General features: G+C 45.1%; 2 protein-coding genes across 15 annotated transcripts in view; one reads left to right on the plus strand and one right to left on the minus strand.

Annotated features, from left to right (window-relative positions):
• The window catches only part of Prosap (SH3 and multiple ankyrin repeat domains prosap), a 71,443-nt gene extending 60,344 nt beyond the window's left edge, over positions 1–11,099 (plus strand). For 3 of the 11 annotated variants that reach the window (XM_065863533.2, XM_036813174.3, XM_065863534.2), the window contains 9 exons: positions 736–861; positions 934–1,265; positions 1,342–1,510; positions 1,821–2,015; positions 2,577–2,649; positions 4,170–4,607; positions 5,486–6,107; positions 6,170–8,083; positions 8,720–11,099. In XM_065863533.2, the coding sequence (XP_065719605.2) occupies positions 736–861; positions 934–1,265; positions 1,342–1,510; positions 1,821–2,015; positions 2,577–2,649; positions 4,170–4,607; positions 5,486–6,107; positions 6,170–8,083; positions 8,720–10,325 (5,475 nt within the window). In that variant the 3' untranslated portion in view covers positions 10,326–11,099. The remainder of the gene's footprint in view (positions 1–735; positions 862–933; positions 1,266–1,341; positions 1,511–1,820; positions 2,016–2,576; positions 2,650–4,169; positions 4,608–5,485; positions 6,108–6,169; positions 8,084–8,719) is intronic. The other 8 variants (XM_065863535.2, XM_017073560.4, XM_065863539.2 and 5 more) reach the window with 5 other exon arrangements.
• Positions 11,100–12,405: 1,306 nt separating this feature from the next.
• Positions 12,406–16,780, minus strand: part of mam (neurogenic protein mastermind) — an 81,404-nt gene continuing 77,029 nt past the window's right edge. For all 4 annotated transcript variants that reach the window (XM_017074269.4, XM_065863543.2, XM_036813176.3 and 1 more), the window contains 2 exons: positions 15,495–16,613; positions 12,406–15,412 (listed from right to left, as the gene is read on the minus strand). In XM_017074269.4, coding sequence (XP_016929758.4) covers positions 14,763–15,412; positions 15,495–16,613 — 1,769 coding nt within the window. In that variant the 3' untranslated portion in view covers positions 12,406–14,762. The remainder of the gene's footprint in view (positions 15,413–15,494; positions 16,614–16,780) is intronic.

The raw sequence follows: 16,780 nt of genomic DNA on the forward strand, positions 1-16,780 counted from the left end.
AGTTACATTTTCGTTATGAAGCGTTCTTGATATACAGATTAAAGTAGTTTTGATTTTGTTTTTCGAGGCTTTAAGATTGAATCAAGAATGGTTAATTTTTATCAATTTTACTATTCGTCTTAAACATTCGAGAAGAAACGTTCTTGAATTTAAGTTTTGACTCTTTCGCTCTCAAATTAGTTTTTCGATATAAAGGGATCTTGACTTACATGTTAAAGTAGTTTCGATTTTGTTTTTCGAGACTTTAAGATTTAATCAAGAATGGTTAATTTTTTCTCCATTTGAGTATTCGTCTTAAATATTCGAGAAGAAACGTTCTTGAAATCAAGTTTTGACTCCCTCTCTCGTTCTCAAATTAGTTTTTCGACATGAAGGGATCTTGACATACATGTTAAAGTAGTTACGATTTTGTTTTTCGAGACTTGAAGATTGAATCAAGAATGGTTAATTTTTGAATATCTTAATGAAAGAATTTAGTATCTAAGCTATGGAATTTTGTTTAAGGGTTGTAAGGGTATATTATGTTCTTCTTATACGAAGAAACATTTGATATTTGTAGATTGTTTCCCCCAGTGTTTGTATATGTACACAAGCACAAGGAGGAAGTTCAGCAATTGCTAGGCCGGAAGTCTTTTGTAGGACTCGCACGACTTGAGCACGTCAATGGAGTACCTGATTCGCAAGCGTACACACGTACTTAAATGTTTCCCACCCACTTGTTTTTTTCTTTTCCAGGAACTGAAGGAGAGCTTCAACTATGGCCTGTTTGCCCCACCTGCTAATGGCAAGGCGGGAAAATTCCTGGACGAAGAACGCCGCCTGGGCGATTATCCCTTCAACGGACCCGTGGGATACTTGGAGGTGAGTTTTTGGTGCTAGTAATTCGTCCACGTACTCCCCTATAATTTATTACATTTTTTTCTGAAACTACAGCTCAAGTACAAGAGGCGGGTGTACAAAATGCTGACCCTGGATGAACGCCAGTTGAAGGCTCTACACACGCGGGCCAATCTGCGTCGTTTTCTGGAGTGCATAAATGGTGGGCATGTGGAGAAGATAGCCAAGATGTGTGCCAAGGGCCTGGATCCCAATTTCCACTGCTCGGAGAGCGGAGATACTCCGCTGACAGTGGCCACCGGAGCCAAGAAGCCGAATAAGTTGCTCATCGCTCTGGTCAACGGTGGAGCCTTGTTGGATTACAGGACCAAGGATGGAACTACGGCTCTGCATCGGGCTGTGGAGCACGATTCCCTGGAGGCGGTCAGGTGAGAGGATCAGTTATCAGCTATCAGTTATAAAGAGATCTTAGAGATACTAATGATGTGTTTTTTAACCACCCAGCACTCTCCTCGAACTGGGCGCATCGCCAAACTACCGGGATGGGCGTGGCATCACCCCTTTGTACATCTCCATTACCAGGAAATGCGAGGCCAAGATCACAGAGAGCCTGCTGCACGACCATGCCACCCTGGGAATCCAGGACAGCCAGGGCTGGAACGAGGTTCATCAGGTGAGTCGGTGGCGGTCCTTGAACTCCTGGCGATCCGTAACAGCAACTGCTTTGACCCCGAGCCAATCCCCGGTGAAATGGTGTTGGCCCAAACCGTTGAACGCCAATTAATGATTGAATTCTCTCTCTCTCTCTTTCTTCTTTCTTGAAATCTTCTTTTCTAACTCTATAAACAATTACCAAAAAAAAAAAAAAACAAAAACAAAACAAATTCGCTTGCTAATACTTTGTAACCCGCGGGTTGGCATTTGCATCTCTGCTGCATCTTTTGGCTGTCTCCCGATCACCCGGTTGATCGATCGATCCGCAGGCCTGTCGGCACGGCCTGGTCCAGCACCTGGAACACCTGCTGTTCTACGGTGCTGACATGGACGGCCGCAATGCGTCCGGCAATAGTCCGCTGCATGTGTGCGCTGTTAACAACCAAGAGGCTTGTGCTAGAATGCTTCTCTTTCGCGGCGCCCAGCGCGGCGCCCAGAACTTTGCCAACCAAACTCCCTACCAGGTAATGCCTAAAACTCTGGACTCCAGAACCTACACAGAGAAAAATATATTCAGATCGGTGTTGAAATGGTTTATACTTTGGCTCAAAAGGTTTTTAAGGCTGCAGAAGAATTTGGAAAATTTGTCTTACCCTCGAAAACGTATTAAAACTAGAGGTTAAAAACATACTTTTAGATTAACTAGAGGTTAAATGAAGACGAGAAAGTATAAAATGTAAAAATTCGATAACCACATTTCAAACATATTGGAAAACAAAATCCTCAAAAGTAGGAAATCAATTAATGATTAACTTCAAAAACTCTAAAATATATTAAGAGTTATAACGGGTCTAGCATTAAAAATAAGTTCAAAATGGCAAGATTTTTTCTCTGTGTAAACTCTGGACCCTAAAACTATTTGAAATTTTTGATAACTCGTAGTTTGTAGTCTTTAAGATGGTACTTTTGTGCTGCTGTAGTTATGCTTGTAGTTCAGTCTAGTAATTAAGTTAGTTTTGAGATTTAATAACTTGTGGTTTGGTTCATGGAATTATGGTTTTCTAACCCAATATTGTTTCCCATAGGTGGCTGTCATAGCCGGCAACCTGGAGCTAGCTGAAATCATTGAGAACTACAAATCTGAGGATATTGGTGAGTGTTAGTAACTTTCAATATCACCCATTTCATTCACCACCTGAAATACACTCGACTCGTACTCGCAACCGAACTAACTTCATCTACTCATCAAAAGTCAAACAAAAATCCTATTTAAAAGGAATGTGTTTCGGATATTTTGAAGCACTTTTCTTATGTTTTATTTTATTTAGTTTCTGATTTAATATTCTGTTGCTCTACTCAATCTATTTTATTAATATTGGTCTCATCCAAAAATAGTTTCCTTTTCCACTTAGTTCAAATCAGTTTTTCCCATGAGCGTCAAACTTCACATCTACTTTTCTCTCTCTTTGAAAACACTTGCATATCATCTATCAATCATTCAACAATCAATCAATCAATCAATCAATCATTCAACTTGATCATCTAGGTCTCTTCCCCCATATCAATGTATAATACTCGTATATATATAAATATCTGTACTCCTTACAAATCTATTTAAAGTGCTACCTATACTTTACCCAAACACTTTTTCGTATTTTGCATTTGCTTGTTTGAGATTTTTGCTCCATAAATGTAATCGAATCAAATAGTTAATGTTAATGCCACACTTGAAATATTTTGGCTGTTCTTGTTCCATGTTTTGTTCAATGTTATTTAGTGTTTTCTCATACGTACCATACATCACATTTCCTAGTGAGTTTGTTTGTTGGCAGGACATTAGTAGAGTGTCCTTCCTTTTATGCTTTTTATCACAGTCGCTTATCCTTCGATAAATGAGCAGTAAGTAAGTGTAAGTAAAGTGTGCCAATCAATCCATGGAATAGCCGCATACTCCGGCTTGGCTTAGGGTTTTAGATTATTCCTTTAGTTCCTTATTTTAAAGATTATTATATAACATAGATTGAGTAGAGAGCGTACTGAAAATTGGGCATTAAATAAAGGAAAACTTATGGACATAATTGAAGAACATTCTTACTAAAAGAAGTATTGCCTTTTAAAATTATGATTACAATAAATTATTGTTTTGTGTTAGGTAAATAAATTGTATTCAAAATTTCGGAGACTTAATGCTTTTATTAAAATCAAATTATTTCTAAAGAAAAGATATAACTTTAAAAAGCCTGATTGCAATAAATGATTGTTTTGTTGTTGAGTAAATATATTATTAATTACAAAAAAGTTTACTAAAATAAAAAACTCTCTTTAAAATAATACCTATAAATAATTTGTTCGTTTTTGACTCATTAAATTGCATTACATTTTTCTGGGTGTTGAAATCAATAAATCACAAAATATAATAATATATGAACACTCATTTAAAATAATGAAAACAATAAGTAATTGTTTTGTTGTTGGCTAATTAAATCGAAATTGTAATTTCTGAAAGGAAAAGAAACATGAATTTTTAAAGATTTCTCTTCAAGAACTGATCCCATAAGAACCGATGACTTGACTACCGACAATAACAGGAAACATAAGACCCAACCACTCCTAACCTAGCTACTCCTAACCCACCAACTCACACACATTTTAAGCGAATATCCTTGATCACCACACAGTTCCCTTCCGCGGACCACCGCGCTACAATCCGAAGCGCCGCTCGGGCATCGGGTGGTTGAGCGCCAACGGAGCCGCCGGCGCAGCTCTGCTGGCAGCGGCTGGCGGTGGTTTCGGTGGTGCACTGGTCGGCTCGAATGGCGCCGCCAACGGTAACAACGGGAACGGGGCTGGCGGCGTTGGCCTGATGCTCAGCCATCAGAACCACCAGCAGTTCCTCGCCGGCGGACACCATCAGCAGCAGCATTTGCACCACCATCAGAACCACCACCAGAATCACCACCAGCAGCTGCCCCACCTGCACACACTGCAGCTCCACGGCCCGCCATCGCCCTGCCCCTCGGAGCACATGCTGGGAGCCTACAGCTCCGCCAGCTCCAGCCTCTCCGAGGGCTCCTCCGGCCACCGATCCCACGAGGACGACATCAGCATTGTGACAGGTGAGGAATGGCTTTGATTTTCGGTTTGATTTCGACCTCATTTGCATTTACTAAGCTTAAGTTTGTCGTAAGATTGAGAGGGGTTCTGAAAGGTTATCGTAAGTAAGGGGTTCTGATAGGTTAGGTCTTAAGTTCCTGTAAATAGTGTTGAAAGATATTATTCATATATCTTCTTCAAACGGATAAGTATTCTTCTAACTTTATGCATATTTTAAATTCTATCAAATTTATGGCATGTGTCTAAGTAGATTTTGACTAAATGAACTGAAAATGCATGAGTTTTCATATTATTACATCTTAAATCATCGTAAGCAAAAAACTATACTCACATTACATTTATTATGTTTATTATTTTAAGATTCAGTTGAAGAATTCTTATTGAAACAGCCACATATGATGTTATAAATAATTAAAGATTATTATAAATATTCGCGGTTTAATTATATACTCGTTGAAATAATAAAGAGATCTCTTTTAAAAATGTCTATTGCTTAATGTGGACATTGTGGATTGCCTTCTTTCACATTAAGCTCTCATTGTAATATACAATTTTATTAGTATTATAGAACGAATCAATGCTGTGATTCACATTAATTCACGTTTAAATATTTCTCGAACAATCACCTATTTTTCAACGTACCGTTTTCATTACTGGAAGTTCCTATAACACCCAGTTCCAGCTCATCCCTTCGTTTCTTTCCATTTTCAACCGTGTCCAATACTCGTTTAAAGCATCCGCTTTGGCTCCACTTGACCGGAGGCTTCTTATGTGTGTCCCAACATTTGCATGCCCTGTCGTTTGTCCTCCGCCTTATATACATAAACAAAAGACCTGGAAAAACAAACCCACTCATCCTTTTCTCCCTCCCCCAAAACAGACAAATCCCTGGGCGACACCAGCGACATTATCAGCGACTCGTCGGGCGTGGGAACCAACTCGGACTCGGCAGCCTGTTCCATTGGGCATCCCAGCACCACGGTGGTGTGCATGGAACCATATGTGGGCAACACCGTGGGTCACATCCGCCTCCAGCCGGGCGATGTGATCGAAGTGGTGGGCAGCACGGACTGCGGTCTGCTCGAGGGCTATGTGCGCGGAACCAATCAGTCCGGCTTCTTTCCGGCCGACTGCGTCCAGGAGGTGAGTCTGCGCCAGAAGCACATCACCAATGTGATGACCGCCAGCACGGGCATGGCTCCCCAGCAGCAGCAGCATGCCCAGCAGCAGCAGCAACATCTGCAGCAGATCCCAGCCTCCGCCGCTGCCTCCTATCAGGGATCGCCACAGTTGAGCCTGGGTGGACATTCCGGCAGCTCCAGCACATTGCTCCAGCAACCCCACCAGTCGCCCTCGCTATCGGTGGCCAGCAATGGATCCTGCCAGCAGCCGGGAGAGAGCAATAATGGAGGAGGAGGACCCGGAAATGGAATGAGTAACCGGAACAACAACCACTCGGTGGGTCAGTACAGCAGTGCCACCGCACCGCGCATCAAAAAGAGGTAGGAAATATAATCCATTCCTGGCTAGGAGGTGCAAGCTAATTCTCTCTAATCTCCAACAGCGCCTACAACGCCCCACGTTCGGTGGTGCTCCATCGAGCCAAGCGCGGATTTGGCTTCATCCTGCGCGGCGCCAAGGCCAGTTCCCAGCTAATGCAGCTACGTCCCTCGGAACGCTTTCCGGCTTTGCAATACCTGGACGATGTGGATCCGGGTGGAGTGGCGGATATGGCAGGACTCCGTCCTGGAGACTTTCTGCTGACGATCAACGGCGAGGATGTGAGCTCCGCATCGCACGAGCAGGTGGTTGAGATGATCCGCTCGGCGGGAGCTCTGGTCAACTTGACGGTGGTGTCGCCACAGTTTCCCCACCAGATGCAGGCCAGTGTTCAGTATCTGCCCAGTGGAGCAAGAGCTGGGAGCCAACATCTGAACAGTGGACCAAGTACTCCTCAAACCTCGCATCGTCAGTGCGCCACGTTGCCCAGGAAGATGACGGGTCCGGGTGGAGGAGTTGGTGGTGGTTCCTCATCGGGAGGCAGTGTACGCATGGCACCGATGCCACCGCGCAGGGATCCCAAAACCACTTTGAGTGTGGGCAGAGCCAGGGCCAAGTCCATGGTGGCCGGTTTGGAGAACGGAGGCGAGAAGGAGGACGAATTGCCGCACACCAAATCTAATTCGGTGGAGTCCATTGCCACACCGACACCCGTTGGCAACCAAACCGGTCCGGGAACACCCGTTCAGCTGCGCACCGCCAGCATCAAGGCGCGACCTACTTCTAGTAGGATCACAGCTGCCGAGCTGGAGGAGCTCTTCCAGCGGCAGCAGGGCGAGGGCAGTGCGGCGAACGCCAGCCGATATGCCACCATGATGACCAGCTCCCGTTTTCAATCGGGCACGGACAGTGGTGCAGCCACTCCGCCCGCCTCCAATGGCTCGCCCATGCGAAGTGGTCCCCTGGTCTACGGTAGTGTGGCGGAGATGAAGCGCAAGACGGCGAGGAGCAAGCATGGCAGTGGCACTCTGCGCGGCAAACCAGTGGCCACGCCCACAGTGGGAGCAGGTGGTGCCGGAGGCGGTCGTGACCTCAAGCGGTTCCATTCCACACCAGATTTGCATGGTCCCCAGCTGCATGGCTCTGCCTCATCCATTTGGCAGGCAGCTGGAAAGGGTCACCACTCGCAGGACGATGTGGCCACGCTCCATGCCTCGCTCCAACGCTTGAACTCCAACCAGGGAGAGCTGAAACAAGGTGGTGCGGTACTTCCACCGCCCAATCATCCACCGCCGCCTCCTCCAGTCGGCCAGGTGGTCAAGGTGGAGACACGCAGCAGCGTCTCGGAGTACGAGAGCACCATCTCCTTGCAGCAGAAGCTGAAGAAGCGGACGGAGAACGATGCTGTGACCAGTGCCGCCATCGATGGCGTCCAGAGCAGCTTCAATCCGTCAGCTAATGCTAAGATCTATGCCTCGCCGCAGGAACTGCGCAACGTGATGGCCTGGAAGTTGCGCCAGGCGCAGGAGAAGCCATCGCAGGAGACATCCGCTGGCTCCCAGCAACCAGTCAGTCAGTATGCTGCTCCCACGCAGATGCGTCCACCACCACAACAACAACAACAGCAGCAGCAACAACCACAGCAGCAGCCATCCACAGTTCTGGCCTCCCACTATGCCGCTCCTCAAGTCCAAGTGCAAGTGCAACAGGTGCAGCAGCAGCAGCCGCAGCAGCCAGCACCTCAATCCCCGCCTGCACCACCGCCGCCACAGGCAGCACCAGTGCCGGCTCAAAATGGAAATGGCAATGTCAGTGCAAGTGGAGGCGGAACAGCTCCTCCGATTCCCGAACCGGACTACAGCTGCAGCGAATCAGATGGCGAGGATGAGAACTCCATTCTGGTGGCACGCAACACTAAGCTCAACGAGAAGATTGCACTGTTCGATGTCCCAGAGACAAGTGGAAATAGTCAGGCTAGGTAAGATATATACAATAGAGACAAGCATGAATCAACGAGACATACTTTACTTTGAAGCATTTCCAAAGTGTGATTCCAATGATTTAAAATACTTATAAGGATTATACTTATTATACGTTTTAAAATTACTGTGATTCTTAAAGAAGAATTCATTGATAAAATTTACCAATACGGATAGTAGGTAACATTGTAGTATGTATTGTAGTATGTATATAGTAGTTTAACTATTAAAGCTAATTTTAAATAGTTAAACTACTATTATATAGTAAAACTAATATTAAATAGTACAACTGCTATTAAATAGTAAAACTAAAATTAAATAGTAAATCTACTATTAAATAGTAAATATACTGTGAAATAGTAACGTGTGTACATAAGTTTTGTTCTTCTAAGATTAACTATTGTATTGGTCAAATTAAATACTGAAACTGAAAAACTGAAAAATGTTAAACTACTGTAAAATAGTACCCACACGTTACTGTGGTTTAGTAAGAGTAATTATTTTATTGGTCAAGTTTACAGTTTAGTTCGTATAGTTCATACAGCTGTAGTTGAAACATACCGTTGATTCATGCAGGGTTCCATTACACAATTAATACACGTTCCCTACTAATATCATTTTTTCCCTCACCACAGTGGAAGCAGTTCGAACTCGGGCAGTGCCTCCATTTCCCATTCGCTCTCCGTGGAGGAGATCCAGCGCATTCGGAGCAATCTCAAAACATCAAAGTCATCGCCAAACGGATTTGCCAAGAAGCCAGAGGAGGAGAAACCACAAGAGCAGCAGCACAAGCAACAGCAATCCCACCAGCAACCGCAGCAACATCTGCAGCCAGGCGAAGATGAGTGCGACAACAGCAGCTCTGGCGTGAGCAGCGAACAGGAGCAGATGGCAATGGCTGCAGGAGTGACACAGCCGGTCGGTGGAAAGCCCACCGATACCATCAAGAAGAAGCCGTCGGTGACCATTGTGGAAGAGCCGAAGACCATTCCCGATCAGCCCAGCAGCAACAGCGGCCACACCACCAAGCCCATGGCCAAGACCACCATCAGCATAGGCGGAGCAGCTAGCTCAGTACCCACAGCCACCCTTACGGTGAAGCAGCTTGTGCAACAACAGCATGCACCCGCTATCCAACAGCAGCAGCAGCAGCTGGGCAGCAAGCAACCAGTGACTGTGGCCAACAGCAATAAGTTCTCGCAACAGAACAACATCACCAGCAATGTGATGAGTCCCCAGGTCTTGGGACGCATTCCCAACGTGCACCATCATCAGCAGCAGCAGCAACAGTCGTCGAACCCCAACCAGAAGCTGATCGCCACCCAGCAGCAGATACTGCAGCAGCAGCAACAGCAGCTGGCACACCAACAGCATCTACAACAGATCCTCAAGGCGAAGGCCGCTGCGGCCGGAGGAGCTAGTAATACAGCCGCCTTGGTGGCCAAGCATCAGCAGAAACTGCACAAGGGAACCAGCAGTGGCCACGAATCCGAGATGGAGGCGCGATCCGATCTGGAAGATGATGACGGAGACCTGAGCCCCTCGCCGCCGGCCAAGGCATTCCAGCGTCACAATTCGCTGACGCGCAAACAGGCAGCAGCGATTGCCATGCAAAGGGGTGCCACTAGGACCACGGCGGTATCCCTCATGCAACTACCGCCCCCCTTGGAGGCAGACAGCGATGGAGAACCATCGCAGCTCACGCTCCAGCGCCAGCAGCCCCATCACCCCTCGCAGACCCACCCACATCCTCACCAGCTGCAGCAGCTTCAGCAGCAACAACTGCAACAGCAGCAGCAGCAACAGCCGATGGCCGCCCACATTGTGGGCATGCTGCCCAGCGGACAGCTGGTGGCTGTTGCCTCTGGCGCTGTTGCTGGCGTTCCGGGCGTTGGGGCGGCTGCGGTGCAGCCGGGCAACAACAATCTGCAGCAGCTGTGCACCGACAATCTGGTGCTGGCGCCACCGCCTCAGTTCTGCGATTGCAACGATGCCAAGCACGCGCCGCAGCCGCATCTGCCAACGAGCCAATACCATCCACAGCAGCAACAGCAGCAGCAGCATCAGCAGCAGCAGCAACTGCATCAGCAGCAGCAACTGCAACAGCAACTGCAGCAGCAACAGATGCTGCAAATGCACCAGCGTCTGTCCGGCGGTGCTGGGGCTGGAGCTGTGGGCACCTTGGGAAGGGTCCGCATCGTGGGGGCCATGCCCAAGGCCAACCACCATAGGTTGCACTAAACTAAGCCCGCGGAATCAAATCAACTGTTTGCCAAATCGTTATATCGTTAGTTAGTGTAAGTCAACAGTCATTGCCACTCACAACGAATAACTGCAACTGCCTGCACCATCCGAAAAAATGAAGAGCGACGACCATTTTAGACACAAATCAATCAGTTCAATGGCAAGAGGATGTTCGAACTCCAATATGTTTGATTTCGAAATCTTTAATTACTTTTATTATATTTATTGCGTGTGATATAAATTTATGTAGGCTGCCCGCGAGCAGCAACTAATCGCTGTTTGTAATCAAACAGTAAGTATGCAATATTTTATGATTAGTTTACCGATCCCAACATCCTACAATTGAAAACAAACTGAGAGGCGGTAGCCAGAATTTTATTCTAGAATTCGTTCTTTTAGTTTGCTTTCGAGCTGCACAATACAATGTGTCCGATGTTATTGTGGTACGAGTATAAAAATCCGCATTTTATATTAGTTCGTAATGTGAAAGGGCGCCAGCGCCAGGCAAGTTCATTTATTCAGTATCCATCCATTAATCATTCGTGTTCGTGTTCGACTAGTGCACAAAACATTTAAACGACATTAACATACTCTAATACACAACTAGCGTAGGTTTTATATGCCTAAAGAAAGCAGGGAGGCGGAAGTTGCACCGAGTAACAATAATATTTGAATTTGAGCATTTAGCCGAATTTCCAGTCAAGTCAAGTCAACTAAACTAAACTAACAAATACTAAATGAATAAAACGTATAATGTTTTTAATTAAAATATTTATAAACAAATATTTCAATAGGCGGCAATTTTATAATCGAAAAGAAAATGAAGAAAAAAAATCGAAATTTAAAACAAAACGTAAATTTTTGCTAGTAAAATTTACAGATTTTTACTTTTAAAAGATTTTTTGTATAATGGTTTTTTTTAGAGAAAAACTTTAACTTGCCAGAGTATTACATGGGGAGATTTCAGATGAAGAAGTTGCGTATTGTATTGAAAGAGGTTCTCAAATATTTGCCAGCGCTTAATGCAAATATCGTCATAGGCAACCCAAACTTATAAATGCGTTTTCACGAGTAACAATTATTATAACTAAGGCTGATTTTATTGCATAATACATACAGAACACAAAATCGAAACAGCATTCGCCTACACACCGAATGAATTATAATGAAGAACTCAACTAACCAAGCAAGCGATTGATGCATTTACATTGTTTAAACGAAAACTCTTTGAGGTATTGCAAGAATTGGATGGAAATATAATGAAATCGTTCGAATTGGCAGGCCGCACCTTTAGCACTAGCATCTAAGTGTTGAAAAGTTAGTAAACCTAAAACTAAACCATAAACATAAACATACGAGTAAATATTGGAAACTTTAGCATATAATTAGGTTGTAGCACACTTTTTAGTTCTCGCAATAGTTGCTAATTATTTGTAAATTGTTTTAGTTCCCCCGCCCACACCCGCGCGTACATGTACACAAATATAATTAGCCATCAAGCTTGTTAATTTTTAAGTTAAACTGTCTAGTAAATCAACGTGGAGTGCTCAGTTAAGTTCAACACATACGTATGTAACTACTTGCAGTTCCCATTACCATATGATGGGTACACGCAATGCTATTACGAGCCGCTGCAATTGCGAATGTGTTGAAAACGCTATATAGAAGGATTATTGAATATGCCCATGCTAAAGTTAAACAATTAAAGCACACACCACCACACATACACTTTAAATGCAAGTATTTCAAATGGAATAATATGGAAATATTTATCATAAGTCGTAAAATATGCAATTATGTATTATGAACATGCGTATGAGAAATTAATAAATATGAATGAAAACTACATTATATTATTATTATCTTCTTTGGGCTATAAACTTTATGATGCCGACCCCCATCTGCAGGCCTTAATAAAAATGCAGTAAATTTTTCAAATAAAAAAAATAACAGGACTACGGAAAATGTAGTAAAAATAATATTAGTTCCAATACCGCAATCAGCACTTTATTAAAATTGCAATTGTATATATTTTTCAAACGAGATTAATTGTCGCCCAAATAAAAACCACATTCAATTTATTTACAAAAGTAATATTTTTCTATTTTATTTTTACTTTCATTTTTTAATCGTAAAAGAACATCTTTAAATGTTTGTTTTTGCTTCCCAACTTTTCGTTCCATCTCGGAGAACAACAGAATGGCAAACAGAACGCTCACGCACCAATACATTTCGGCTAATCAAATAGAAAACCAAACGCTTGTCCAAATCGATTTAAATCTTGTGTGAAATAATAGCAGGCTTCAAGCAATTGCAATGTCATTGCTCTTTCCATTAAAGTTTCGAGATGGTAAATATTTCTTGTTATGGTTTGCCGCTGGCAGCTGGTTGCTTTCATGTTAATTGATATCAAGTTCGGATTTGCTTCTGTTTCTTGCCGGGATCGGCCTCAAGTTTCGCGGGGAAACTGATCAATGGAACTGCTTAGCGAGGCGGCTTCTGAACACCTTACGATTTTACTCGCTAGTTTGTTTTCATGGTGAAATATATATGTAATAATAATATGCCATATTGTATATAGTAATAATAGTGTATATATAATTTGCGGTATATAATAGTTATAAACAAATTTTTACTTCGTATCTTTAGCATTAATTACAAACTACAATTCGCGTATTTTATTCATTTATAATTGTAATAGTAAATTTTGTTAGATTTTTATCGTTTGTTTGTCTGCGGCTTAAATACTTTTCATTAAATTTATTATATATTTTCTTTGCTAGGCGTGTGCTATGGATTTGTTGCTGCTGATCCTAATTAATTTAAACTCTGCAAAAATGGCTGTGAGCTGTCTGTTACTATATAATTGTGGAAGTGGCAACCGCTGTGCCCGATTCAAAAATTTCTATGGCCTCAACTGAACGTCTAACTTATGGACTTATGGAATTGCTCTAATTAGTTGTCGTACAATAATTTCATTGCTGGAATCTCTGGCGTTTTCATTTCATTTGCTTGTTTTTCGCGATTTTTTGTTTGCTCTAATATTGTTCGTCCTCCTCATTATCTGTGTGGGCGTGGCTTGGCTTGGCATGGCATCACTTGGTAATGCGGCCAGGCGCATGTAGTAAATATAAATTTCGATCTCCGCTTATCTCCTCAAACATTTTGTGGCGACTTAACACTAATTATATACTCGTAAATTGTTAGCGCTGCTTTTACAGTAATCAAATATATCGGATCGCATACATATGATTTGTATATTATGTATTTGTGGGTGTATATCAATTTATTTAACAAACTACTAATTACGTTTCACTACCAAAAACTACGCATAATATATAGTGTATATTTTTTAAATATGTTTTGTTTGCGCAATTCTCGCACTGTTGCTCCGCGTTTAAAATTCCATTTAAAAATGAACTCGTCTAAAAAAATTAATGTACAATAATAATTATAATATAATAATAATAACTGTTTCTCCTTTTCAAATTTATGGTTTTTTAAAAAGTTCTTCCCTTTTAGTTTTGCTTTGTGGTCTTCGCTTTTTGTTGTTTTCTCATTTGATTCGCTTATTTCTCAATTTGTGTTTAAGCATTTAAAATATCACCAATATTTTTGCTCTTTATTCTGACAGTTTCTCGATTTTGTTTTCCCATTTTTTTTGTTGTTTCTTTTAGTTTGTCGATTTTGTTTTTATAAAAATTAAATTAAATTAAATACAATATAAAATGTACAACTATTTTGTGTTTTTTTTTTCGATTTTGTTTTGTTGTTGGTTCTTTTTGCGTTTGCTTCCATCATTTCATCTGGCTTTTGCTTAAGTAATCAAACGAAATGGGGCGTGCAATCCGCTGGGCGTGGCACTAAAAATTTGCATTAAGTACAAGTGCTTAAGTTGCACAACGAGTCTCTCAGTGTATATGTGTGTGTGTGTCGGTGTATGTGAATTTTGAAATCTGTTTGGTTGATTTTAAAGTACTTGCAAATACTTTTCGAATTTCCCTAATTCCTCAGTTCGACCGGTGCATATGGAATGTCTTGCGAACTCTCGCCGCCATGCTGCCACGCCCAGTGGGCGCTCGCCTTGGACCTTGGGAACAGCTCTACTAATAATACATACAAATACAATACAATACAATACAGTGGAGTCCACGAAATTAGAGTACATAGACGAACGAACTTAGCTTAGGAATAAATTCACACACAAATAACAAACAAAATAACTTCGTTGGCAGGAACGGGGGGAGGCGGGGGGCCTTGGGGGCGGGGCGGTTGGGTTCGGCTGCCCAGGCCAATAACAACAAGAGGCAACAAAATAAAAATCTAAACAAAACTGAGGCAACATCGTGGTGGTTATGGTGGTGGTGGTTGTGTTTGGTGCTGGCTGGAGGTGGTGTTTTTTAAGTTTGAGTGGTTCCCGACAGTCGTCCATGTCTACGGTATGTTGAAGTCCTGCAGGTTGAAGTTGTCGTTGTCGAGGGAGTTGATCAGATCCTGCGTGGAGAAATTGCTGTCCACGGGCAGGTTTTCCAAGAATTCGAGACTAAAATCATTCGAGTTGGCCACCACCGAGTTGATCGTCTGGCTGATGGAACTGGCGCTGGCAATGGTCGACGCCGAGTTGCCACCGCCGGCTGTCACACCGTTGCCGACGCCACCATTGTTGTTGCTGGCCGAGCCCGGCACCACGCCCCCACCACCACCGCCCCCCGGTCCCATCTGCATCATCTGTTGCTGCTGGTGCGTGGTCGTGGTGGTGCTCTGCACGAACTGCTGCTGCTGCTGCATGGTGATCTGCTGCTGGGTCTGGCTCATGTGCATGCTGCTCATCTGCATCTGGCTGGCCATCATGTTGCCCCCGCCGCCGGACTGTTGCTGCTGGAGCAGTTGCTGCATCTGCATGTTGCTGCCGCCACCGGGTCCCATGTGCTGTTGCTGCTGCTGCTGCTGTTGGCGCATCATCTGCTGCTGCATCTGGGCCGGGGTTAGCTGCATTTGCGGCACATTCGGGCCTGACATCATGCCGCCAGCATTGGGTCCGCTGCCCGCCGCTCCGTTGGGTGCACCATTGGGCATGAAGTTGCCTGTAAAAAGAGATGATGGTGTGAGTAAAGTAAGCAATGGTTTTTAGCTAAATTGATTGCCTAAATTGGGCATAATACTCACCTCCATTAAATCCTCCGGGTCCCTGTCGCATGGGTCCACCAGGACCTGGTCCGCCGAAGCCCATCTGCGTCTGCTGCTGCGTCATCATCATGTGCCGCCACTCCTGCTGCGAGCCCATGGGCATGCCGTCGGGTGTGACCTGGACATTCGGCGGTCGCTGCTGCTGCTGCGGTCCGCCCATTGGACCACCCGCTCCGCCGCCATAGGGCACGCCCATGCCGCTCCTTGGACCGCCGCCTGCTCCGCCATGCTGCTGCATATACATCGCATGTTGGGGTCGCATCATTGGACCAGAGGGTGGGATGGGTTGTTGGGTCATGCGTCGCATGGCCGCCGCCTGGGCAGCGCTGTTGGGGAAGCGACCTCCGTTGGCGCCTCCGACGCCTCCAACGCCGCCCACTCCCACTCCTCCGACGCCCACGCCTCCGCCGCCCACCGTCTGCTGCATCATCTGGGCCTGCATCAGCTGCGCCTTGGTGGCATTGTACTCGGGCGGTGGTGGACGGGCGCCGGACATGTGCTGCTGCTGCTGCTGCATCGCCTGGGCGCGCATCATTTGCTGCTGCTGCAGGAACTTGGCCTGGCTGGGATTGGGCACGGGACCTCCTGCGCCCGGCACCTGACCCGGTCCGCCGGCACCGCCACCCATCATCATCTGCTGGGCGGTGGGACCACCGGCATTGGGGTTCTGCATCTGCATGGGGTTCATGGGTCCACCCATTTGCATGCCCGGCATGCCGCCCATGGGTCCGCCCATCTGATTCATTGCACCGTTGTTGGGTCCGCCGGAGCCAGGTCCACCGACCACGCCCACTCCGCCATTGCCCACGCCCACGCCAACACCCACGCCCACTCCGACCTGCGGCTGCTGCATGAGCGGCACATTCGGACCGCTGGCATTGGCCGCCGCCTGCGCCTGCGCCGCTGCTGCCGCCGCTGCTGCAGCTGCTGCCTGCGCTTGCGTCTGACGCTGGCGCATATTCGGCGGCACCTGCTGCTGCTGCGCCGCCGCCTGTTGCTGTTGCGCTGCCGCTGCTGCCGCCGCCGCTGCTGCTGCCTGTTGCTGCTGGCTGAAGTTCATGCTCTGGCTCTGGGAGAGCGAGAAGCCGTCGGAGGGAACTGGAATGGAATAGAGGTGGGATTAGTCAAGTGTCTCTAGCTAAAAATACTACATTTGATATTACTTAATCAAAAAACGCAGACTCTTTATTTAACTTGGCCTTAGTATGTTTCAAATATTATATTGATATATTTAAGAACATTATCTTGATTAATTCGAGAACATA

Source organism: Drosophila suzukii, chromosome 2R (genome assembly GCF_043229965.1).
Source record: "Drosophila suzukii chromosome 2R, CBGP_Dsuzu_IsoJpt1.0, whole genome shotgun sequence".
NCBI classification, from domain to species: Eukaryota; Metazoa; Arthropoda; class Insecta; order Diptera; family Drosophilidae; genus Drosophila; species Drosophila suzukii.